The sequence below is a fragment of the Dysidea avara genome, chromosome 12 (genome assembly GCF_963678975.1).
Source record: "Dysidea avara chromosome 12, odDysAvar1.4, whole genome shotgun sequence".
In the NCBI taxonomy this organism is placed as follows: Eukaryota; Metazoa; Porifera; class Demospongiae; order Dictyoceratida; family Dysideidae; genus Dysidea; species Dysidea avara.
This window is the reverse complement of record NC_089283.1, coordinates 22,513,973-22,541,084: the sequence shown is the minus strand read 5'-3', so window position 1 is coordinate 22,541,084 and position 27,112 is coordinate 22,513,973. Positions and strand designations below refer to the sequence as shown.

At 39.6% G+C, this 27,112-nt stretch overlaps 3 protein-coding genes across 5 annotated transcripts in view; 1 reads left to right on the top strand and 2 right to left on the bottom strand.

Moving 5' to 3' along the window:
* The window catches only part of LOC136240591 (myotubularin-related protein 2-like), a 15,074-nt gene extending 11,262 nt beyond the window's left edge, over nt 1-3,812 (bottom strand). For both annotated transcript variants that reach the window (XM_066031602.1, XM_066031601.1), the window contains exons 1-7: nt 3,716-3,812; nt 3,243-3,643; nt 2,736-2,838; nt 2,076-2,169; nt 988-1,042; nt 511-573; nt 1-22 (exon numbers count right to left, since the gene is read on the bottom strand). The exon at nt 1-22 is cut by the window's left edge and continues 222 nt beyond it. In XM_066031602.1, coding sequence (XP_065887674.1) covers nt 1-22; nt 511-573; nt 988-1,042; nt 2,076-2,169; nt 2,736-2,838; nt 3,243-3,643; nt 3,716-3,740 — 763 coding nt within the window. In that variant the 5' untranslated portion in view covers nt 3,741-3,812. The remainder of the gene's footprint in view (nt 23-510; nt 574-987; nt 1,043-2,075; nt 2,170-2,735; nt 2,839-3,242; nt 3,644-3,715) is intronic.
* LOC136240594 (mitochondrial potassium channel ATP-binding subunit-like) lies at nt 3,773-10,824 on the top strand. The gene is made up of 15 exons (XM_066031605.1): nt 3,773-4,173; nt 4,235-4,393; nt 4,694-4,839; nt 5,890-6,106; nt 6,828-6,913; nt 6,976-7,073; nt 7,153-7,258; nt 7,634-7,899; nt 7,945-8,078; nt 8,604-8,791; nt 9,092-9,154; nt 9,205-9,263; nt 10,459-10,509; nt 10,562-10,599; nt 10,650-10,824. Exons 1-15 carry the CDS (start codon nt 3,790-3,792, stop codon nt 10,722-10,724), a joined length of 2,070 nt encoding a protein of 689 aa, XP_065887677.1. The 5' UTR covers nt 3,773-3,789; the 3' UTR covers nt 10,725-10,824.
* A 411-nt stretch (nt 10,825-11,235) lies between these two features.
* On the bottom strand, nt 11,236-27,093 carry LOC136240587 (filamin-B-like). 2 transcript variants are annotated; one of them, XM_066031596.1, is made up of 6 exons: nt 26,968-27,093; nt 26,882-26,917; nt 26,601-26,821; nt 25,063-25,163; nt 11,951-21,718; nt 11,236-11,470 (listed from the first exon to the last, which is right to left on the bottom strand). In XM_066031596.1, the coding sequence occupies exons 3-5, from the start codon at nt 26,816-26,818 to the stop codon at nt 11,958-11,960; spliced, it is 10,080 nt and encodes a 3,359-aa protein (XP_065887668.1). In that variant the 5' UTR covers nt 26,819-26,821; nt 26,882-26,917; nt 26,968-27,093; the 3' UTR covers nt 11,236-11,470; nt 11,951-11,957. The 2 variants fall into 2 exon arrangements, with proteins under 2 accessions (XP_065887668.1, XP_065887669.1); XM_066031597.1 differs by lacking the exons at nt 26,882-26,917; nt 26,968-27,093 and having other exon boundaries at nt 26,601-26,875.
* Nucleotides 27,094-27,112: the final 19 nt, after the last annotated feature.

The following is a 27,112-nucleotide window of genomic DNA, read 5'->3' as shown; positions in this document are numbered from 1 at the left end:
CTCCAGATATGATCCTACGAACCTAAAACATGTTGTAACTATATGAACTAACCACACATAACCACAAAACCACATTTTCCAACAAAGCCACACACATTTGTTTTGCTTTTCCTCAAATTCACAAAAACAGCCACCACCCCCATCCCTGGTAGTATTTGCTTCAACCATCTGACTGTTACCAAAAGTTTACATAACAAACATGGAAAAGCCTCACTCTAGGCTCGCCCCCATATGCACGATGCTATTTAGCATCCGTCTAGTGTTAGTCTACTACAGCCTACATGAATAGTAAACCGTATGTCTACTCAAGATCACAGATATCCACGTTACACATAAAACAAAGAAATACTTTAGTGAAACTTGTTTACTCCCGTCACCTTTGGGCTTTAATTTCCTAACCTTACTATGCACATGGCCGGCCACTTTGTACACAAATGACACATTTGAGGAATTTCGAATTAACTGGTTATACAGGTGACGTCGTTTAGTAGGTTTCACTGTACTACATACCTTGTCATCTTGAGATTTCTCCACGCTCATGATGTTGCCAAGCCCCACCCACATGCTAAAATCCTGCAACAACAGCAGCAACAACAGAGTCAGAGGGGTACAGCGGAACAGTTTTAAGATGGGGAATATTTTTTTGCCTTTTGTAAAACGTTGTCCTTAAGGGATTATGTGTATAAACTACTAATGCTGTTGATATGGTAGACATCTTTTATAAAGAGGTTGTCCACAATTCAGGGTGACCTTTAAGATGGGTTGTGATCTTGTTACTTACATGATGAATTCATAAACTACTGCAAATGATTTCAATCTAGTCACCTATACAATATGCAGTGCACGCATGAAGGTATATTTGCTTGTAGACACATATACCATTTAAAAGTCACCAGACAATGACCACAGCAGTTTATACATAATACATGAGTAAGAAGAAACAGGCAAAATCATAAAAACAAAAAAAAATTATAGTGCACAACTTACCACTCCCACATCTTGTTGTAGACGTACTCTGTTCACTTCACACAATATAACAAGCCTACACAATCAAAGAATATATGCATAAATCTATGCATGAAATGGATACGACACAGCAATCACTACTCTTAATCTAAAAACCAAAGAAATCTATAATATTTATGAAATGCACTAGACCAGGCCACACTAATTAGGCCACCTATCTAACCGGCCAAACTGAAAATCCCTAAGTGTGTTATTGTGCACGAAGTGACGTGCCTAATGTTGCTAGTAGTTTAATAACTATCCACCACAAAGAATTCAGAGCTATAGTTGGTTTGCGTTCACCTGAGGCTGAGCCCTCTCCTTTTGTTAATAACTCTTGTTACATAGGCCAGCCACCTGAGGTTTTAAAAATACTGTAGCTATAGACAATTCAGGTGCAAACATGTTTACATGCTTAACTTGTTCCAGTACAATACCATTGGGAGTGAACACATGTTCACCTCCTTGATTGAGACAAGCCTTAGCGAGCCCCACTATATCAGTGATGGATTCACATTTATTACTTGAATGCAATGTATTGCAAGTTCATTTCCCATATAAGGGATAAAGGCTATCAACATGTAAACCAAACATTACAACCACCAATAACCCACCAAAGTGCAATAGTTATTTTGTGTTAATATGCATCACAACCACTAAGCCATCTAATTGCTAACCATACTACTAATACCAATGTGCTGCACATGTAACTCTGGCCATATGCTCTGACCTGTCAACCTTGATTTGTGAGATATATTGACATGTGATATAAAATTATAAATGATCGAAATAGTGCCTGTCACACAGTAATACGTGCCAAACCCTAAAATTAAATAAGCATAACATGTTTCTGGCTTCTGATTGCAGACTATCTACAGTAGAGAATATGTACATTGTAGAATGTTACACTATCCTTGCAAGCAAACATGCCTTCAATGCTATGCTATTACCTACTATTATTAACTCTTGCTATTACTATATTTGGTAGGCTCAGAACTAACTGAAATCAATGAAGACACACGAGAGATTATGTACTCCAAAATATCCAACAATTAAGGACGTAGATGTACCTGTAATTTGTGAGGAATACTTGAGCGATATTTCGTTGAGAACTGATCTCCACAAACACTCCCTTGACACACAACTCCACATACTCAGTATTACCTAGGCAACACATAAACAGCTATCATACAAACATACCAGTTAATATGGACACTTAAGGAGAGCCAAACAGTGATCAAGTCCTGACCTGGAAAATTGGATCCAGCTCAAAAACGAGGCCACACAACAAGCTAAGGTGAGCAGAATGTAAAAATAAAAAGTAGCAAGGCTTTTAAATAAATCCTCCGTGAGTTATTGTTGACTTCCATAGTCTTCAAAAAAAAAAATATTACTAGACTCTGCAGCTGTGTGACTACATAGCTGAAGATATGCTTGCATCATCCATATTACACTGGTCAGACCACATTTACTAGCAGGCAAAAAATTATGTACTACTAAGTAAGATTATACGAACTGCTGTACAGCCAGTGGAACTAAAACAAGCAATAACATACATGTACCCAGAGCTTCACAATAGAACATCTGATCATGTGAGAGACCAGCTGTTACTACTCAAATAATTTCTACATGTACAAGAAATTTAATGAGAATGCAATGATAATCAGCTAGGAAAACATAGTATATTAACATATAGTACTGAATGTAGCTTGCAACACCCAGCAGCTTACCAGGGAACTGCATTTCCTTGCTGCCACACAACACGGGGATGTTGAAGTGGTGAGATTCAAGTGTTGAACGTAGCTCTCGGTGGATAGGCCATGTCTGTGGTGCCTGAAAATACCACATACAACCAATGATTCATAATATTTACTGGAAGCTAACAAAAGTATACAAGCTACTTCACAACTGAAACCAACCGACTGCTCAATAGGCATACAAACACATCTAACTATTTAGCCAGTTGTTGTAGCAGTGATATAAATGAGCAGTATAATAACTTGAAACAACAAACTTGTATTTACATATTCCTCAATAGCTTGTAAAGGCTTGAAAGTGTTTACAGTACCTACACAGTCGTACACCTATGTTGATGTATATGATATATCAGCTAGCCACTTGTTTTACAGCAGCCGAACTCTATGAGAAATTTACAGTCATTCATGCACGTGTTTTCCATGTACTACTACTGTACAGAAAAGTATGTGATTTGATTTGATTATTTCCATGATGCTTACTTGAGAAGTTGCAAAGTACAATTTTAATTTGATTTCTCCCTTTACTGTTTGTTTGCTGTTGTTACGACTCAGCATATACCAGACAGGCTCTTTGCTGTCAGTCACGTCAACGAGGGGCAACATCACCGTCCCAAGAAAGTCATCTCTGTTTAGCATATCATGATCCCACATGTCAACCTTAACGTAGTGTGATATGGAGCCTCCTGCCTTTTTATCATCTGGACTCCAGCGGTGAGGAGGCGTGACTGAAAACTGGAAGGATTTGTTCCATTCTGGCTCCAGTGTAGCGTTCAATATATCTGTTTTCTGTTGCTGTTCCGCTGACCCATCCACTATCACAATACAGTAAGGATCGGATTTGCCGTTTGGGTCCAGGGCGGCGATGTTCCGAGCCTTTACCACTAAACACAACGTTGTAGGAATAAGCAAGGTACACAAAAAACAAGTAAAACTGCAGAAATGACAACCCTTACCCTCCACTACTAATGTGCAGCTCATTTTCGAGTGTTTTCCGTGGTTTCTAATTTAGCCTCTAACTAATTCGAGCATGTTGATTCTATATAGAGCGCTCTTTACAGCGGGAAGAACGATCCCTCACGTCACCGTTAATGTTTGCGGTTCACTCAAGAGTTTTTCTTTTCAGGTAGCATTTTCTCATTTAAAAGTTGCTCAAAGGGCTAGCAAGGGTGCTGTTAAACGCCTTAAATGGCATGTACTAGGCGTAGCACCAATTGGACTGACTGTTTATCATCATGGTTCGACGCCAAAAGTAGTGCAGTGTAAAGCCAAGGTGTCCTCCAGCCAACAGCTTTTGCTACGCCCGGCACACAGGCGCAAGGACTTATCTAAGAAAGATGCATTACATTTCAACTGGACTAGGGTTTTAAAATTAATGCTGCCAGATCTGTTGCTACTAGCTGGAGCTATCGTGGTAGGTTTGCAGTGTGTGTTGGGTGGGTGGGGCTGGCTACTGCAAAATTGTTGCTCCTTAGAGTGCAGTGGCTGCAGCTGTTATCAACATTCGTATACCATTGTTACTTGGTGGCCTCATCAATGTGGTGGCTCAGTTAGAGACAGGTCATGAGGTACAACACTACTTGAATGAGCTGAGGGAGCCAGTCATCAAATTAGCATCACACTACATAGCACAGGTACTGAATGTTGTGTATATACCATATATGGTATAAGAAAAATTGCAGAATTGATGTGCTTGAAGTGATTAAATTACCATAGAACCTCTACACACTTTGGACCAAGAACTTGCTTGGTCAATTTTTGCAGTAGTTTCCTCTTTCAGATGAAATGTATGGCTCAAAACATTTGTCCTTGTATATGGAAGTTTTTCTATTACACTCCAAATTTCTATTTCAGTCATTTAAGAAGGCTTAAAAGTTGCTTGCTGTATGTGTGGTGCTATTTGTAGCAGTTTAATTGATGTCTGTTTTATGCAGGGTCTTCTAACCTTCGTCTACATATCACTGTTATTCTCAGTTGGTGAAAGAGTTGCTGTCCGAATGAGGACTGACTTGTTTCAGTCACTAATGCAGCAAGATATCAGTTTCTTTGATGTCAGTAAAACTGGTGAACTTGTAAACAGGTATCTGAACTACCTACATTAACTTAGAGTGTATGTTGTATAAATTATACTGTGCAAGTTTATGTGCATTGTATCCAGCAGCAGCAGCAGCAGCAGCAGCAGCAGCAGCAGCAGCAGCAGCAGCAGCAGCAGCAGCAGCAGCAGCAGCAGCAGCAGCAGCAGCAGCAGCAGCAGCAGCAGCAGCAGCAGCAGCAGCAGCAGCAGCAGCAGCAGCAGCAGCAGCAGCAGCAGCAGCAGCAGCAGCAGCAGCAGCAGCAGCAGCAGCAGCAGCAGCAGCAGCAGCAGCAGCAGCAGCAGCAGCAGCAGCAGCAGCAGCAGCAGCAGCAGCAGCAGCAGCAGCAGCAGCAGCAGCAGCAGCAGCAGCAGCAGCAGCAGCAGCAGCAGCAGCAGCAGCAGCAAAAAATGCTTTAAAAATCAATGCTGTAGGAAGAATATGTAACAGGGAAATGTTGTTACCATTTAGCAAAGTAATGTATGGTTAGTTGCCCAAGTGTGTAAATAGCAACAATTGACAAGGTGGTTTCCAACTGCTGGGTACGATGGAAGGAAAAATCAATAGTTTTAGAAAGTTGACTAACTTTTACACCAGTGTATCTAACCAGTGTATCTAAACCAATTTCGTGCTTTTGTATCTAGAGAATACTTAGCTTTCGTAAATAGTGTAATTTAGCTATCTGACTGTCTACGTCTCTAAACCTTTCACAACATTTCCTTTCACAACATTTCCTTTCACAACATTTCCTTTCACAACATTTCCTTTCTACATTTATATATGACGAATGACTGAAAATCTGTAGCAGATAATAGGGCAGGTACCAATGCTGATCAGTCACCAAAAATGCTCACATGCATAGCCTATATCTGTAAGGAAAATTGCACCAAACTGATATAAAAATAAAATGTGACCAGATTTGCAAAAAGGTACCTTTTTCACACACAAAATTTGACCCATTTTTGAACTTTGAAGCATCATAACTTTTTGATCATGGCATATAATTGCCTTATTAGCTATCAAACTTGCATCCATGCTGGTATTTGTTATCTTTGCAGGTTGACAACTGATGTGCAAGAGTTTAAGAGTTCATTCAAGCAGTGTATTAGCCAGGGCCTGCGCAGTGTCACTCAAATTGTCGGCTGTGTTGTGTCCCTATTTGTTATATCGCCGCAGATGACAGTGGTCGTGTCTGTCTGCCTTCCCGGCATGATCTTTGTTGGCTCTATGATCGGAGTGGTGCTGAGAAAATGGTCTCGTGAAGCTCAAGAGCAGGTTTGTAACCATTTGTGCTTATAGCCTGAGGCTACTAATGTTTCAGTCATTTATTTTTGTGTATAAGAATCGTAATAAAGACTACCATTCTATGAAAACACCAGAAATGGATACCTTTTTGTTACCTTTACTCCGTTCCATGAATGTAGTCAAAGAAAAATGTTTGTAGCCGTAACTGCTATGCAGAACTGTTGTGCTGTGTGGCCTCCATTATCTGAACACCTGTGTGCCAGTTCAATCTCAAAATTGCATGTTCAAGTAAGTGAATTGAATTTGTTCAGAAAGTGAAACCCATTTCCATATATGAAGCTCTGTTCAATTACTCCTATAGGGTATACACTTTCTCTAATATAACATACACCAGTTTGACAAATTAATGGAACAATCACTTCTAAAGTTCAGACAATCAAACATTGAGTTTCGGCTGGTCAAGGTCCTATATATATACACTGTACTCGGTACCATTAACACAGTGACTGTTTGTATAACTGTATGTGTAACTGTATGTTTGTGTAAAATGCCTTAATATATTTATTACTATCCAAGACATCATTTGTAAGAAAGTGAGTTTTAGTACATTCGTAGCAAGGCCCACTTTGCAGTATGCACACATCCTATAGTAACAAAACTTTACCTTTTCAAGGAGATTAAACCTGAGCCTGCTTCATTCCTCTTCTGTATCATAATTAAATATGTAATGTGTTGCATATACTCCTGGCAGGTAGAGAAATCAACAGCTTGTGCTGATGAAGCGATTGCCAATGTTCGTACAGTGAGAGCTTTTGCAATGGAAGACAGAGAATTGGAGTGAGCCGTTGATACTGTACCGTAGTTCTTTAGTGTCGTCATCAGTTGGTTTGTTTGTACAGTTTATTTAAACATGAATTGGAACTGTCTTGTGTCAAGAATGAGAAGTTTGGTTATGGTATAGCAGCATTTCAAGGGGTCACCAACATTGCTATTAATAGTAGGTACTTTTCTATTAATAGTAAATGGTCTGGTTTTCATACTGTATACGTATATTTTTATTTTTCATTATACTTAAGGCATTGTGCTTGGAGTGGTTAGTTATGGTGGAGTGCTCTTAGCAACCAACCAGGTGTCCCCTGGTGACCTCATGTCATTTCTGGTGTCCACACAAACCATTCAACGGTAAGTGATACTGGTGTGTTATCTCTCACAAATTTTTAGTAGAGAAAACTTTGAGTAGGTTTAATGATTGACAGTTAGGGGTTTTTTTTTTGGAATTCTGCACAGTAATATGGCACCTTGGGACCAACCAATAGTTTACTTGATTTTCAAGGTCACCTCATAATGTTTTAAAGGACTCCTTTTGGGCCTTAACTAAGGATTTGATTTGTGTTAGTATCCAAATGTTCAAATCTCCACATTAATGGGCTCCACTATACAGTAACTTATAGTTGACTAAGAATTACCAGGTAAAAAAAAATTGTGCTGTGTAATTATAGCATTATGTAATAATCTCATGGCTATGGTTTGCGTTTACATATTCTGTGGTGTTTTCAGGTCACTAGGCAACGTGTCTGTTTTACTGGGACAGATTGTGAAGGGTGTGAGTGCTGGAGCACGAGTGTTTGAATATACTGACTTGACACCTCAAATACCGCCATGTGTTGGGGAGAAGCTTCCATTATCTCACTTGAGGGGAGAAATAAACTTTAAGGGGGTGACTTTCTGTTACCCAAACCGTTCTGGACAAGTGGTGTTGAAAGATTTTAATTTAAACGTTTTGCCTGGAAAGGTTACAGCCTTATGTGGGCCATCTGGGGCAGGTATGCAGTTAGTTTTGCTTGTGAGTTAGGTACATATTTTCAAAGGTAAATCAACTGTTGCGGCATTGCTGGAGAGATTCTATGACCCCCAACAGGGGGGAATATTACTTGATGGACACCCCCTAGAAGATCTAGACCCCTCATGGCTAAGAGGCCAAGCTATTGGCTATATCAATCAGGTACAAGCATTCAATATGTCAATTCCATAAATCTAAACTGCAATGCTTAATTGAATCCCAAAATAATCGAATGTTCTACTTTGTTTGTTGCTTATTATTGTATATCTTGAGCAATTTCTGAGGATAGAAAATTTTTTGGACAAAAGTTTAGGTACCTCAAAATCTTGTGTACAATCAATATTTGGGTGCTTAGTCATGTAGCTTAGGCCTCACAGCAAGATTGGTACCATGCATGACTGAAGTGGGTTGTTTACCACTAAACTAGTACTATCGAAAGCAGACAACAAGATACATTTCCTTTATGTTGCAGAACCTTAGTTATCCAAATCCTAAGGAATTAAAACATCTGAGACACTGAGTGATCGTGAGTAGTAAATACATAACTACATACATAATTCAAAAATTTGTACATGATAACAAGTCTGTCAGGATGGTTTTATTAGTGTGATTTACCAAATATAATTCAGCCAATCAAACCACGTCTACTGTAGTTCTGAAGATCATGTGATCATTCTTGTCTATTAGGAACCTGTGCTGTTTGCTACTACTGTTATGGAGAACATTCGCTATGGCAACCCATCAGCATCAGAACAGCAAGTGTATGAGGCAGCTGCTAGGGCTAATGCCGACAGTTTTATTAGAAACTTTCCTGATGGGTACAACACTGTTGTAGGAGAGAGGGGCCATTCAGTGTCTGGGGGGCAGAAACAAAGGTAAACTATCTCTTTTGATGTACAGTAGAAGTGACATGACATTGTGACATTCTCAGTTTGTGTAACTTATTTTGGTAACAATTTTGTGGCTGGCATGAATGCTGTGCAGTTTGGGAAAAAATTATGGACAAAATTTTAGCTGGTTTTTTCCGTGTTCATGAATGGTGGTTTAAATTTTGAAACCAAATGTTTTCCTAATCACCAGATTTCCAAATTTTTTGAGCTATATGCTTTGGCACCTTAACTGAGTGTCTGCTGTTTTAAGTTTACCAATGTTATATTTCTTAAACCTTATGACAGAATTGCAATAGCAAGAGCTCTGTTGAAGGACCCCAAGATACTTATACTGGACGAAGCCACGAGGTGAGTCTCCTCAATGTGTCTGCCATGTTATTACAATCAGGCCACTGTAGTGCATTGGATGCTGAATCAGAAAGATTAGTACAACAAGCACTGGATATCCTACAGGAAGGTGAGTGACTTGAAGGATTGTTACAAGGTTTTACAGAAGATGAAACGCAAGTACACATACATGCAAGGAGAGACTATAACAGCCATGTGCTGTATTTTGAGACCTTGTCACAAGTGTTTTATAACTGAGTAACAATTCTTTAAGGGGGCAGAGATAGGATGGGAGTAAGAGCAGAGGGGGGCATATGTTGAAGGAGTAGTGCCTTCTCCCATGACCCCAAGCTAAAGTACATTAAAAGATGCATCTATATACATAATCAAGAGCATTGGTCTATCTCAAAGACTTTACTAATATATCTGTACTTGTACAGCAGTTTGGGAATGCTGTATGCAGTATAACACAAGTACAGACTGAATATGCTCTGTCATATTCGATCTCGAAACATCGAAATTTCAAAGATTTCCTGTGGGAGCATGCTACTCCATAAGACTCCCTCCCTTCACTTTGGAGTACTTTTCTTCACCCCTGAAATTGTATTGTACTCTGTTATTGAATCCCTATAACCAATCCTGTGTCTTTGTTATGTAACTATATAAACAGATTCCATGGACACTTACTGATGGCTGAAAACTTGAGTCACAAAATGAATGATTAAAAATGTCACATAATTTATTCCCATGTAGCTGTACAGAAAATACAGTGCACTCTTTAACCCCCCACTAAAAAGTACAATACGTTACGTACCATGAAAAAAACAGGTATACCATTGACCACATATATAACTCTAATGGACACACTGGTAATGAAATGTAGTTTGCTTGAGGCATATGATACATATGTACAATACAATAGCAAAATAAACTGTAGTCAATGGTACAGCCTTGGAATATTTCCTGCAAAAATTCTCAATCCATGCAAAAACAGCCAACTGTAGCCTTCAGAAAGCCTGGGTGAAAAAAGTTGTGAAATCAAAGGTAGCAGCCACAAAATGGCTGCGATGATGTTGATAATAAATTTATAATGGCTGTGTGCATTATAATAAAATTTATTAGCATTAATATCATTGTAACCATGTCTTGGCCACCACTTTAGATTTCACAACTTTTTCACCCAGGTTTTTTGAAGGCCACACCCTTTTTATACAGGTCAGTTGTTCCTTCCTGCACTGTACCCCCAAAATTATGATTTCTTATTTAATTTGTAATATATTGTAAGTTTTTTTGTTGTAGTTATACCTTCATTGTATTCACCTCAGGTAGAACAGTGTTGGTGATAGCACATCGATTAAGTACCATACAGAATGCAGGTAAGTAAATTATCACTGCTCTTTGTAAGATTTTGTGTCGTGGTTTTGATAGATTCCATAGTGGTATTGTCTGATGGAGCAATCAAGGAAGTAAGCCAAGAAGTTGCTTACAAAATTTGGTGATGTATGGATGCTTATAGATTGGTGCACATTCAGAGCTGATGAAGAAGAAGGGACTATATGCTGAACTAGTTCGGCGACAGACTATGGACTAATAATATAAATGTATTTGTGCATTACATGTTGCATTTCTACAAATTTTTGTAGTTTGCTAAACTCTTGTAGTTTAAACATTTAGTGCACACACAATGATGACATCTGTAGTGACAACATTCTTCTCTCATCAGCTAGTCACCAGTCTCTGGAGTTAGCATCTTTTCCTGGTACAACGTACCCTTAGTACTCTGTTATGGTACTCTTGTCTAATGCTATACATGGAGACAAATGTGACTTATGTAATTACCATAATTTGCTTTTTTTTGTTATAGTAAAATAATTTTGTTTACAAAAATTCTGATAAAGATACTGTAATAAAGCAGTCATTCACCTAAATTGTATTTGTACACAAAATATTATATCATAGTTTTTTTGTATGAAATAAAGCAAATTATGGTAGTGCTCATGAGTAGCATGTGCATAATTTATTAGTTCAATCGGCAAACCTGGTGACAGAACATGATCGTGTGAAGCAAGGTCCGACTGCTACATTTATAATTATGATCAGGCACAGTAGAAGAGAGCCAAATGTCATTTGTGACAAAGCAAATGAAATAGGGATAGCAAGAGGTCTTATATATTTACAAAAAATTATGTATGTAACAAATTAATGTCAGTTCTGTACAAAAATATAAATCTAGAATTGTCAGTAAAATTAAAAATATATATATATATATAACCCAACACAATGTGCACAGCAGTTCTTGTGAAATGATTTTAAAAATTAATACTCCTTGGTGCTGACCTGTAAACAGTGAAATATAATTATAATAGCAAATATGCACAAATGGATCTAGTTATATATATATATATATATATATATATATATTCAAGACTGTAATAGAACAGGCGTTACTCTAACTGCCATCCATATACTTTGACCAAAACATTTAAGAGATTTGGTATCCAAACTTCAGCTAACTTTGGTTGTTGTGAATTTCATAAACTGCAAATTTGCATGCTCAGCATAGTAAAGCCTTGAACTTTATGAAAATTGAAGCTTCATACGAATACAATTGTATTGTTTGCATGATGTATGAAAGAATGTTGAAATGTAAGTTTTACTGGGGCCAATGTAATCACTGATCATTTAGAAACATGAACACTTTTCCTAATACAGCTGGAAAAAGCAATCTTAGTATCCCTAAATCTACTATTGGATGGCTAAAAGAGACAAAATTAAGAATTTGTCATGACGTTTAATGTGTTTGGTACAATAGCTTACCATATTATCAAGTTGAAGTCTCAGCATCATTGCTTGAGTTGATTTTGAAAGGAGAGCCTGGTACATGTAACCCAGACCATTTCACATCAACATGGTATACACCAGGTTGAGGAGGTGTGAATGAGACAGTTGCTGTATTTTCATGATTTCTTACATCACAGGGTACCTTTCCACTTTGGTTGCCCACACAGGAAGCACTTAGTTTACCATCTCCAGCTCTGCTGGTTGTAAAGGTGAGGTTTGCTGCTACACCCGGCTTTATAGATGATGGTAGAGGCTGCAACAATGTCACTCTCTCAGCAACCATTTGAACTACTTTTACTTTGACAGGACTTCCAGCAACTGGCTTGCCAGATTCAGAAATTTCAATTTTGTATTTACCTACTGAGTTGAGCTTGTACGACACTAGATATGTGCCATCTTTGCTGTCAATAACTTCACATTTCGGTTTAGAGCCAAAAGCTGGACCGGTTGCTTTGACTGACAAATTTCCTTTGCCAGCCTCTGTACAATCGATCTTTATCTTCACACTTTCTCCCACTGTGTAAGGTTCACTGTCCAGTAAGTTCATCTTCACTGCTGTGACATCAAATGGCTCACGATACTTTACTTTGTATGGGCTGGAGGAGATCTCTTCTTGGTTAATGAAAACGTGAACATGGTAGACTCCTGGAACTTTTGGTTTAAATATTAGTTTGTTATGGTCTCTATCAAACTTCTTGACAGTTACTGGGATTTGTTCATTGTTTTCTTGATGAATAGCATGAGCAGTGACGGTCTTGTGCTTTACATCAATAGCAGCAGTATACAGCTCTACTGGATGTCCATATAAAAATTCTCGAGCTGTATCGTCAGTTTCTCTTGATAGATTTGAAGATAGCACCCTTGTGCTGCTTTCTATTGGAGCAGCAACATCTTGTTCAGGTTCGTCTTCTTCAACACTAGGCTCAAATTCCAGCTTATGAACTTCTGGTTGAGAATCATCATCGTCAGGAGCAAGCATACAGATATTAAAAGGACTACCCTTTATGTGTTTCCCACCCCATTTGATGCTAAGTTGATAACTGTCAGGATCCACAGGAGTAAATGATACTTTGTGTACACCAGGCCTTCCTCGTTCAACACTAACTGGCATTTCATCAACTGATATTCCTACACAGGTTGCACTTAAGTGCCCACCACCAGCTTCAGAAGTATCAAGTTCTATATCCACTGGGTTACCGTGCTCAAGCTCCAAAGGTGGTTTGGTGATTAACTTAACTTTTCCGGCAACTGGTGGAAGCATATTGATCTTAAAGGGTGACCGTTGTACATGCACTCCAGACCATTTAACACTGATGTGATATATATCATGCTGCTGAGGCACAAATGAAACATTAACATAATTTTCTTTCTCTTCATCTTTTTCCACTATGCATTTTACAGCACCACACGTCTCTCCTTTACAATCAGCTGCCAATTTCCCATTTCCCGCATCTGTTATGTCAAATGTCATGGATACAGGATTGCCCGATGCAATATTAGCTGTTGGAGGTGAGACTAGCCTGACTTTATCAGCCTCCGGGCGAAGCATGTTGATCTTAAATGGACTACCTTTAACATGTTGACCTTCAAATTTCACAGTGACTTCATACATGTCTGGCTCCGGAGGATTAAACACAATTGTGTATCTCTCATCACCAGCTGGTGTCACTTCCACTGGCACTTCTCCCACTTTACTTCCAATACAGGTGGTTTCCAGTTCAGGACCAGGTGCATCTATACTTAGCAGGTCTGTTGGAACTTCTGCTTCCAAGACAACTTCTTCCTTATTGTCCACTTCATCAGCGATTGGTGGCAGCAGATTAATTTTGTATGGAGAACCTGGAACGTGTTTTCCTGACCATGTTACACTCAAATAGTACATATCAGGCTGCGGGGGTACAAATGACACCATTACTTTGCTATTGTTGTCTTTATCATGTTCAATTGTGCACTGTACATCTCTAGTAGTGTCTCCAGTACATGAAACTTCCATGATGCCTTTTCCAGCAGTTGTTGTGTCATAGACAAAACTTACTGCAGCACCTACTTGAATATGTTCAGAAGGAGGAGAAATGAGCAGGACTTTATCTGCTGTTGGTTTCAGCATGTTAATCTTGAAAGGACTTCCTTTCACATGTTCACCTGCCCACAGCACACTTACTTCATACATGTCTGGCTCAGGTGGTGTAAACTGTATGCTGAACTTGTCGTTACCAGCTGGTGTGACCTCCACTGGTACTTCCCCTACCTTGCTTCCCACACAAACAGCATCCAGTTTGCCTCCTCCAGCAGCGGAAGTGTCAAAGCTTAAGAGATCAGTGGGAACTCCTGCCTCCAATGATGCCTCAGTTTCTGCAACCACTTCGACATTTGTAGCAACCGAAGGAAGGAGGTTGACTTTAAAAGGTGATCCAGCAACATGTTCCCCTGACCAAGTAACTGTCAAATGATATATGTCAGATTGAGGGGGAATAAATGACACTTTCACTTTACTGTTATCATCTTTGTCAGTGTCAACTGAACACGCTACTTCTCCAGCTCGGTCTCCATTGCAAAGTGCCTCCAAAATGCCTTTTCCTGCCTTGCTAGTGTCAAAACCAACAGCTAATGGTTCTCCAGAGTCCACACTTGCTGAAGGCAGAGAAACTAGCCTAACACGACTTGCAATTGGTTGCAACTTATCAACAATAAAGGGACTACCTCTAACATGTTCTCCTCCCCATTTAACACTGATTTCATAAATGTCTGGTTCAGGTGGATCAAAGACTATTGTATATTTGTCATCGCCAGCAGGAGTGACTTCCACTGGTACATTTCCTACTTTCTTCCCAACACAGACAGCATCCAGTTTACCTCCTCCTGCAGCAGATGTGTCCACATTAAGGATATCACCTGGAACTCCTGCCTCCAATGCTGTCTCAGGTTCAGCCACTACTTCAACATTGTCAGCAACTGGTGGAAGAAGATTGATTTTAAATGGAGATCCAGGAACGTGTTCTCCAGACCAGGTCACTTTCATATGATAAACATCAGGTTGTGGTGGAATAAATGACACTTTAACATTGTCTCTATTATCTTTGTCAATGGAACATGGTACATCTCCAGACTTTTCTCCATTACAAGTTGCCTCCATAACACCTTCTCCAGCCTTGCTGGTGTCAAATCCAACTGATAGTGGTTCTTGGGATCCTACAATAGTTGAAGGTAGAGAAACCAACTTGATGCGGTGTGCTACTGGCTTCAACATGTCAATAGTAAATGGACTACCTTTAACATGTTCTCCTCCCCATTTAACACTGACATCAAAAATGTCTGGCTCTGGAGGATCAAAAATTATATTATACTTATCATCACCATCCGGCAAGACTTCCACTGCAACTTTCCCTACCTTTCTCCCAACACAAACAGCATCTAGCTTGCCTCCTCCAGCAGTAGAAGTGTCAAAACTTAGACCTGCTTCTAATGCTGTCTGTGGTTCAGCAACTATTTTCACATTTTCGGCAACAGGTGGAAGGAGACTGATTTTAAATGGTGATCCAGAAACATGCTCTCCTGACCAGGTCACTTTAAAATGATAAATATCTGGTTGAGGGGGAGTGAATGACACAGCAACTTTATTACTGTCATCTTTGTCGGCAACAACAGAACAAGCTACTTCTCCAACTTTTTTTCCATTGCAAGTTGCCTCCAAAACACCCCTTCCTGCCTTGCTGGTGTCAAACACCATTGTCAGTGGCTGTCCAGACTTCACACTGGTTGAAGGCAAAGATAACAGCTTGACATTTTTTGCTACTGACTGCAATATATCAATTTTAAAGGGACTTCCTTTTACATGTTTTCCTCCCCATAAAATGGTGACTTCATATAAATCTGGTTGAGGTGGGTGGAATGATATTCTGTATTTGTCCTCACCGATTGGCTTAACAATGATTGGAACATTTCCAGTTTCTTTACCAAGACATGATGAATCCAGCAAACCACCACCAGCCTCTGAAGTGTCAAATTCCAAATCTACAGGAGCTCCTGCCTCCAAATTATCCGGCTGAGATACCAGTTCTACATTCTCTGCAACTGGAGGCAGTAAATTTATCTTAAATGGTGAACCAGAAACAGCATCACCTGCCCACTTGACATGCACATGGTAAACGTCTTCCTGGGATGGAGTAAAACACACATTCATCCACTTATCATTGCTTTCGTTCTGTTCTACAGTGCATGGCTGCTCGCCAGTTGTTTTTCCAACACATGATGCCTCCATTGTTCCCTTGCCAGCATTAGTACAGTCAAACACATGACAAATATCCGCATCTAACTCTAGGTTGTGTCCAGGTGCTTGTACTAGTTCGACACAATCTGCACCTCCAGCAAAAACCTGCAAACATAGTGGACTACCCTTGACAATCTTATCAGACCATGTGATGTCAAATCTATGCTGACCAGGTGTAGTGGGTACATAGATAACACCAAATGTGCCATCCTCATTGTCTGTTGTCTTACAAACTTTTTGGCTATAAGTGCCTGGCTCTGTTGATTTAATCAACAGTTCACCTAAGCCAGCATCCTTGCAGTCCACAACTAATTCAATTGGTTCCCACACAAAATAAGGTTCCCTACTAAGTACTGCTACTGTTACAGCACTTGGATTAAAAGGTTTTGCATAGTTAACTTTGAACGGACTATCTGGTATCTCTTCATCCTTAATGAACACATGCACGTGATAAATGCCTGGAAGTTTTGGTTTGAAGGTCAATTTCACTTGGTCTTTCTTTTCCGCCTTCTTGACTGTCACTTTAAGCTTTTCATTTGATGGCTGATAAATAGCATGGGCAGAAATATTTTTTGCCTTTGTTCCTTCAGCATCGACATCTAGATTGATAGGACTACCATGGGGAAATACTTCTGCCTTCTCTTTGGAAACATCAAATATTAGTGGTGAGCATGGCAGTGGCTCTTCATCCCACTCAATGTGTAGCTTGTGTACTCCCACAGTAGTGGGAGTGTAGGTAATAGAGTAATGATCTTTATCTTTTTGATTAACCTTCACATCTGAAACTTCTCCAGGTGGGCTATCAATGCTGACTGTCAGTTCTGCAATGCCAGCTTCGGTGCAGTCCACAGCCAAGCGTAATGTTGAGTTCACCTGTAGTTGTCTTGTTGGTAAGCCACTCACTTTACATTTTGAAGGATCCACTGGAGTCAAGAAATCTATCACAAACGGACTTCCAGGAATGTGTTCACCATCCATCAAAGCAGTCAGGGTGTACCTATCAGGTGTTGTAGGCTCAAACTGGATAGTATAAGTATCATTTACATTTCTGAATACATCGTAGTTTGCTCGACCAGTTTGCTCTCCCTTACACTCCACGTTTAGTTGCCTGTCACCTTCCTCACCTTCTTCATGATCAACACCAAGCTGGAACGCTTGTCCAATATAGTATACAAGTGGTGGTTCAGTTTCTGTTTTATAACTTTTATCCTCATCTTCATCGTAAAAGTCATTTAAATCTAATCCAGCTTCTACTTGATCAGTTTCTACCATCTCCACTTGCTCAGACACAGGAGATTGTGCAAGTGCATTGATTTGAAAGGGACTGCCTCTGACATGTTCTCCTGCCCACTTCACGCTAACTTCGTACATATCCGGCTCCGGTGGTGTAAAGAGTATCTTGTATTTATCATCACCTACTGCTTGTACTTCTACTGGAACTTCACCACACTTGGCTCCCACACAAGTGGCTTGTAGCTCACCACCTCCAGCTGCTGAGGTATCAAAGTCTAGGTCTACCAGATTTCCTGGTTCTTGATGAGCAGGTGGCTCTGCAACAAGCTCCACCTTATCAGCAACTGGTGGAAGTAAATTTACCTTGAAAGGAGAACCAGGAACATCTTCTCCAGACCATTTTACATTAAAATGGAAGATATCTGGCTGTGGTGGTACAAATGAAACATCTACTCTATTTTGGTCTACTGGTTGTTGCTGTACTGTACAGTCCAGAGGTCCAGATTTGTCCCCAGTGCATGAGGCTTCCATAGTTCCCACTCCTGCTTTGCTTACATCAAAACCAAAATTAAGTGCTGCACCAGACTTAATGCTGGCTGAAGGAGCGGAGACTAGTCTGACTTTACTAGCCACTGGTTGAAGCATGTCGATCTTAAATGGACTACCTTTAACATGTTCCCCAGCCCATTTCACACTGACCTCATACATGTCTGGCTCTGGAGGAGTGAAAAGAATTCGATATCTGTCATAACCAGAAGGAGTGACTTCCACTGGCACATTTCCTACTTTGCTTCCAATACACACAGCATCCAGCTTACCTCCTCCAGCAGCAGATGTATCAAAACTTAGAATATCAGTGGGAACTCCTGCCTCCAATGCTGTCTCAGGTTCAGCTACTACTTCAACATTTTCAGCAACTGGTGGAAGAAGATTCATCTTAAAAGGAGATCCAGGAACGTGTTCTCCAGACCATGTGACATTTAAATGGTACACATCAGGTTGAGGAGGTATAAATGAAACAGTTTTTCTGTTGCTGTTGTTTTTATCTTCTTGTACTGTACACTGCACATCTCCAGATTTCTCCCCAGAACAAGAGGCCTTCAGTATGCCTTCTCCAGCTTTGGCTGTGTCAAATCCCAAACTCAGTGCATCTCCTGTTTCAACACTTGTAGAAGGAGGGGACACCAACTTGACTCTGCCTGCCACTGGTTGTAGCATGTTGATTGTGAAGGGACTTCCTTTCACGTGCTCGCCTCCCCATTTCACATCAACCTTATAAATGTCTGGCTCAGGTGGTGTAAATGTTATGTTAAATTTGTCATCACCAGCTGGTGTGACCTCCACTGGTACTTCCCCTACTTTGTGTCCCACACAAACAGCATCCAGTTTGCCTCCTCCAGCAGCAGAAGTGTCAAAGCTCAAGAGGTCAGTGGGAACTCCTGCTTCCAATGCTGTCTCAGGTTCTGCAACCATTTCAACCTTTTCAGCAACTGGTGGAAGAAGATTAATTTTAAATGGAGAGCCCACAACATGTTCTCCTGACCACATTACTTTCAAATGGTAAATATCAGGTTGTGGTGGAGTAAATGACACTTTTATTTTGCTGCTGTCATATTTGTTAGGATCAATGGAACATGCTACATCTCCAGTCTTTTCTCCATTACAAGTTGCCTCCATAACACCTTCTCCAGCCTTGCTGGTGTCTAATCCAACTGATAGTGGCTCTCCAGATTTCACACTGGTTGCAGGTAGAGATATAAGTCTGACACGTTTTGCCACTGGTTGCAACATGTTGATATGAAAAGGGCTACCTTTGATGTGTTCCCCTCCCCATTTGACGTTGACTACATACACGTCTGGCTCTGGTGGTGTAAATGTTATGTTATATTTGTCATCATCAATTGGTGTCACTTCTACTGGAACTTTTCCAACCTTGTTTCCAACACAGACTGTGTCCAGTTCACCTCCACCGGCTGCAGATGTATCAAAGCTAAGAATATCACTGGGTACTCCTGCTTCCAGTGCTGTCTCTGGTTCAGCCACTACTTTGACATTTGAAGCAACCGGTGGAAATAGATTTAGTTTGAATGGAGAACCTGGAACGTGTTCACCAGACCACTTCACATCAACGTGGTAAACATCAGGTTGAGGAGGAAGAAACTTGACATCATACTTATCATCTCCTTTTGCTGTCACAGAGCAGGGAATCTCTCCAGAAATGTCTCCATTACATGCAGCAGTCAAGGCTCCTCCACCAGCCTCTTCTGTACTAAACACCATATTAAGTGGAGTACCTGATCTGATAGTGGGTGAAGGTGCTTCTACTAGCTCTACTTTATCAGCTATGGGATGTTGCAAGTTCAACTTGAATGGGCTACCTTTTACATGCTTTCCACTCCACTTGATGGTCAGGGTGTATATATCTGGTTCTGGTGGAGTAAAAGTAACATTGTACTTGTCTTCTTCTTTCTTCTTTACTGTCACATCTACTTCCCCTATTTTGTCTCCAACACAAGATGCTTTCAGACTCCCACTGCCTGCACGAGAGGTGTCAAACTCCATATCCATTGGAACCCCTGACTCTAATCCGCTTTCTGGTTCTGCTACCATTTCTACTTTGTCTGCATTAGTTGGTAGTAGGTTGATCTTATATGGAGAACCTGGAACATGTTCACCAGACCATTTCACAGCAACATGATAAACATCAAGTTGAGGAGGAACAAAACCTACATCATATTTGTCATCTCCTTTTGGAGTTACCGAACATGGAACATCACCAGAATCCTTTCCATTACAAGAAGCAGCTAAGGTTCCTCTACCAGCTTCCTTTGTGCCAAAGGCCATGTTAAGTGGAGCACCTGACTCAATAATACCTGATGGTGGCTCAAGTAGCACTACCTTATCAGCCATGGGTTGTTTTAAGTTTAGTTCAAATGGACTACCCTTTACATTCTCTCCACCCCATTTGACAGTCAGGGTGTACATATCAGGTTCTGGTGGAGTGAAAGAAACACTGTACTTGCCTTCTTCTTTATTCTTCACCGTCACATCTACTTCACCTGCTTTGTCTCCAACACAAGATGCTTCCAAACTTCCACCACCTGCACCAGCAGTATCAAAATCCATATCCATAGGAGCTCCTGATTCTAAAATATCTGGCTCTGCCACCATTTCTACTTTAGTAGCATCAGGAGGAGGTGTTTCCAGTTCATCAAGTGAAACTGCAGACTCTACAGGAACTTCCTGTGCTAATGTTGCAACAGGTTCAGTTACGTGTGGTTTGAGGGGACTTTCTGAAGGTGTCTCAAGGAAACGATACTGTGTTAAGTACCCCATCATGTATAGCTTATTGACAGCAGAATCAGCCATCTCTTGTGGGCTAAAGGGGTGATCTATTCCTAATTTGTCTGAAGCTGTATTTAAAGAGCGTGTTACATTTTCCACTTGATTCTCAGGATTGAGAGAAGCATGATCAGGAAAGAGGCCAGGTGAGCAGGCATCGATTAAACCACCCAGCGCCTTTCCATTGTTCCAATCTATACCAAAGTTAGTGACAAAATAATGAGGGTGTAACTTTGCATTGATCCATTCCAGCAAAGAGGTTTCCCCTATTGAGCCAGAATTACAAAAATAAGAAAGATATGTCATGAGAGATAATTCATCTGGTTGTTCCACAAGATGTATGGGTTTAATAACTTGGGGTACTTTAAACTCCTTCTCAGCAGTATCCATGGCTGCTTTGGTATTTTCTAGGGCATTAGTAGGGCTAAGTGTCTGAAATAGGTTTGGTCTCAGGTGCTCAACAAAACCAGACAGTGCCATACCATCACTCCAATCAGTCGTGAAGTTTTTGATTTGCTTTTTTGGAAGGCAACATTGCAAGTAATATAACAGAACCTTTTTAACTGAAATTTTGGCTGCAGCTTTGGAGGATGTCAGTTGAGAAGAACCACGCCTAACTGTACCAGGTGTCAGTTGAGCTGAACCACGCCTAACTGTACCGGGTGATAGTAGAGGTGAATCACTTCTGCTTTTGGTTTCATCTACAGTTTCAACAGCTGTAGAGATAGCAATACTAGTTGGTGCTTTAGCTGCTGGAATCTTTTCTGCAACAGAATTTACAGAATCCTCAACTAATTCTTCAGTGATAACAGGGGAAAAGAGAACAAACTGGTACTTCAGAATGAGACGCCAAGTTAGCCCAAGGATCAACTTCAGATTCCCACTATGAATATCACCAGGCCCTGGAAATAACAAATTTAAAATAGAAAAGTTCAGGTACATCAAACCAATAGATTTGAATACCACAAACTTTATACATAGACTTTATCAATATTGAGGAGATTGTACATAATAAATAGATGGTACTGTGAGAACTATATTAATTGACCGACCAAGCAAATTATGAATGCTGTGTCTACTATATAGAAAGGGTGTAGTGTGTCTCCATACATACAATCCCAGGATTTTAAGGCTATTGAAATACTAGTTAAAAATTTTGCACATTAGCATATACAGTAAATACCACTCAAATGCAATGTCATCTCGCGAGAGTGTGAGCAATTTTAAAAAACTCACTATTTAAAGGGTATGCACCTCAAGCTGTTTCGCTTGCAAGCATTTTGTTTGAATATTTGCAAGCGAAACGGATGCCACACCCTTTAATTCACAAGTTTTTAATTGCTCACATTCTCACAATGTTTACAAGGAATGTTATTTCTGCAGAGATCTTTAAACTGGCTATTATCTTGCTTTCATATCCTGTAAGGTTATCGTCCAGTTGCAGTGGAGGAAATTGTGGAGCTCTAGCTAAATGATCTGAATGTGTCATGAAATACACAAAGCATTAGATCCCTGTGAAACTATTGTGCATGGCATATAATCATCACATTCATCCGGCTCAATCACATTTCTAACAAACACATCATTGCTGAAATTATACAGTTGAAAACTCCAACGAAGTGTGTTATGTAAAACAATGCAACAAGCAAAGTATGTTTCAATTTGCAACATGTGGGTATGTAGCATGTGCAGTTGAAGACCAACACTATTTAGGTGTATTAATTACCTCGAACGTTACAGCAGCATGACTTGGAGATTACATGCTCATAATGAGATAAGGGTAGGGATAGCATAAAAGTAAGGTATATTGGCACTTATACATCAATTTTCATACCAGTACACTAGTCTACCAATACAATGCCTCTGATTAGCGTTTATATGTTTAACAAACACCTGCTATGAGAGCAGATGTGTGGAGAGTAGGGTCTAGCCAAGAAGACCATAGACCATAGGCATAACTGCAGTGTCAAATGGGTCACATGGATTGTAGAGAATCAAATGGAATTAGTCTTGAAGGCCAGGCCTTCCTGTGCAGGGCCTTTTGTCAGTCAGTGTAAACGAGTATAATTACCTTCCTGCGTGGGCACTTGTACTGTGATAAAACCCTGTGTGAAAAGGGTTTGGACAAGTTAGTGCATTGGAATTAAGCATACATACATACCAGACAACAATTGACAGTAGTCTTCTGCAGCTGGTTAAACCCTACTCTTTTCACGTGCACTCTTGCAGCAAGTGCTAATTAAATAGACTATGTATCAATGTTAAAACAAAGAAATCAAAGCGGTAAAAAGTCAGTGAAACAAGATTTGCATGACAACATAGCTATGTGGGAAAATCCTTACATTGGCACATTATAAATTACTCACAGTGAAGGTAAGGATTCTCACACAACTATATTGCATCATATCTCTAGCTACACTACTTTTTATTTCTTAGATCACTACTTTATTATTAAACTGTTATTTACATTTTGTCATAGCATAGCTATCTCATGCATGTGTGACCGTTCTCTGTACATGGACTATTTTATTAGAGTGACTGCTTTGCTAGAGTATCTTGATCTCACTATTGATACTGTGGTAGAGATTTCCTGTTATTGCAGTATCTAACTGACCATTATAAATGCAGCTAAAACATTAAGGGGGATGGTAGTTGTACACATGCCAAATGTTTTGTTGTTGTTGTGGAATGAAAGGGTGGATGTGCACTATGTACAGTGGAACCTCAGTTACCAAACCCCTTGGGACCAGGGGTGGTCCATATGTCTGAAATATCTGTATCTCTGAAATAACCTCAACTACCCTAATAGAACAGTCACTACTCTAATAGAGCAGTCATTTCTATAGTTCGGTTGACCAAGAATATGGATAAGTGGGGTCTGGATAACTGAGGTTCTACTGTAGTTGAACCTCTAATCTTGCAATTATGGTGGAAGAGTTCAGATATGAATGTTGACTGCTATACAGATGCAAAAGGCATTTTGAAAAAGTCTGGGTCCATGTCCACATTTTGACAATGTTCACTTTTCCCAACTACCTTGTACTAACTACACTTTCACATTTCAGAGCAGGGTTGATAGTGTTACATTCAGCATGCCTTTACACAGGAGCAATTAAACTCAATGTGGTAAGCCACACAACATCATTATTGCCACTACATACAGCCAACCAAACTAATACAAATGTAATCTGCCACATTTTCATTACTGTCAGTAAGTAAGATTACGCTGAGTGTCAGGCTCTACTCACGTACCGTATAGTGGGCAATTTTCAAAGGGTTGAAGAGATTCAAAAATAAATTCCCCGAGACCTGCTGTTTTTCACAAAATAAATTCCTACAATTGAGAGTAACAATTGAAATTTAAAAACATGAGTGATTACATGCCTATGCAAAATGTTTGATCGCATGAAGTTCATGTGATCAAACATTTTGCGTAGGTGTGTAATCGCTCATGTTTTACGTAATTGCAATGGTTAAACAGTATCATTACTGCATCCATAGGCAGTAAACAGCCGTCATTGTTGGGAATTGACACCGTCTACTGCAATTCTAGGCTTCTATGATTGAGCAGGTAGCTGATTAGAATTTGCTGCACTCAAGACTCCCAAGTTTTCTCTCCAGTGCATAGAGATGAGGATTCTTCCATCAGTAAGTCAATGGTTGGCAAGCATGCACACGCGTATTTCATAATTTGTGACACAAATTCCATTTATTCGAAATTCACCTACACTTTGAAATAATATGCACTCTTCGAAAATTAAAAAGTCAAACTAAATTTTTTTCTCCAAAAGTAACCCACTATACGGTAACACTATATAGTTACATGTGCCATGCTATATATTGAGTAACTATAGCAACGTGAAACAATACCTAAACCGTACAATCCATGGATACCTGTATAATGAAATTTATTGTTGCAGCCATTTTAGCTTACAGCTTGGTAATGTTTCATGGTGACAGGTACAAGTATCACTATTCCATGGTAACTAACATGGAACTTAAAAATTAAGTTGTGCGTAAGCAGAATCAACAGAACTTGCCAACAATAAGGCTTTAATAAAGATCGAAATGCATTTAATCAAAGCTGAGCATTGCGCTTTAATTAATTAACTTGTAACTGAGTTGGAATGTGACATTCGTTGGATACATTATATACCACCTATTATACTTCCATTAATAGTGACTACTAGCAAGCAAGCATTACATACATAGCATTACTGCTTTGAATACACACAGAAGAACATACCAATATTCACAAGAGGAATTTCTTCAGTCTTAAGCATGAATTTGAATGCTATTGTAAGGTTTTCCATTTCTTGGACTTTCATGCGAGGCTTCTTGTTGCACCTACAGCAATAAATACATAGAGTTCCAATTGAGTGATCACATCATTATGTCATTTCCATGTTTTCTTATGAATTACTGGTGATGTGGGTGTTTTAATAATAGTGGCATTAACAGTATTCCTACACAGGACTCTTGACATCATAAAAGGAAATGATGGTTTGCTTTGCCAACATACAACAATGTAACCAGCTAAAGCGAATTCATGATAATAAGTCCATTAAGGAAACTCAAGTAGCTAAGGTAAATAAATCACTGACAACAATGTAGGAAATATACATATACTTGTAGAGCTTCGTGAAGCCTTGCTATGCTGGCCACAGGTGCTATAAATAGTAATCACTGAGATGTGATTGTACTTTAAAAATTAAAGTATTGTTTCTTACCCACATAGTATGTTATGAGTATAAAAATTGGATATATATTTTGATAGTTAAAGATAGAACAGCCAGTAGCTGGAATTATATATAACATGCTGCCTAGCATTTCAATCCCTGGCTGCTACAGTTACCATTGCTCAGTGTGGTTCGGGTAGCTATATAACTATATCATCCCCTTGGGAGCTAAATAAATAAATAAATGGATGGTTTACATATCTAATAAGTTAATAGGAATGGTTCTAGGAAGTGTACTTATGACTGAACATACCACATCCTGCCTTTATCATAACCATTCCTCATTCCAGTATTAATCATTTCTTCAGAAGGTACCAAACAAAAATAGTAAATATTAGTTCACCATACACATCGGTAAGGTTTCATTTATTTGCCAGTTAATTTTTGACATATTTTAAGTGCCATTGCACCTATATGTTAGACCTGCAACTTCACCATAGACATATCTATGGGTTCACAAATACCTAAACGCTACAAAGCTAAGAAAAAAAAGAGATGAGCTAAATAACTGAGTATTAAAGTTAAATTTGACCTAGATCTTGCCTTCTATTTACTAGCTCCTACTCATTTACAAGAACAGTATTTGAAAATAATGGAATAGGAATTATAGTTAAATATATAGTTAGGTACTTGATATATGACACACAAACACACACACACACACACACACACACACACACACACACACACACACACACACAAACACACAAACTGAGCTAACTATAAACATGTTTAGCTTAGCAACTCAGACAGCTCAGCGCATATAAGCCAGCCTATAACGCAAAGTATTAGCCCCTTGTAGTTAGCGTCACTAGCAGTCAGCAGATCAGCCATTATTGTGACATGATAGCGAATGCAACATTCTCCTAGCCAGCACTACAGAGGCGCAAGCCAGCTACTTGAGTCAAATACAAGTTGATCAAATACAAATGGTCACAAAAGGTAGAAAAGGCTATGCTGTAATGGAGTTGAGGCCAATTCAGTAAGCCAGGTGCTATGCATATGCATGGTATTGGTAATTAACATTAGCTATTAGTATACTGACCTCAAACGTGTGTTGGCCAACACCTCAAGTAGTCGTATTAGTGTCAAGCCATTCCTCAGGTCTACCTCCAGGTCAGCGACAGTCAAACCAGTATCCTTCAGGCGATCATTACACCAGTTGGTAAAAGTGTTCTTCTGCACGGCAATCCACGCAGTGTCGTGTAATCCTTGCTGCACGTCGTTCCACACAGAATCCTCCTGAGCTCCGTCATCCGCCATCGTCTTTAGTGAAAAGTCATACACGTAATAACCTTTGTGTACTATACTTTAATGGAATTATACCTTCTTCCCGTGTATCGGTCTTTTTGTACGAACTGACTGTAAGCCATACTAGGTAATGACCACATCAACAAGGATACAAGCCGTACCTTTCAAATTTGATCTGTAAGATTCAGCACTCTTTTTCCTGCTAGTAAAACTTCTTCGTAAGGTTTCCGCTTGCTAAGGTGCATCTTGTACAGGATATTGGGACACGTGCCAACTGCTCGCGAAACATCGATTGTATTAAGCCAC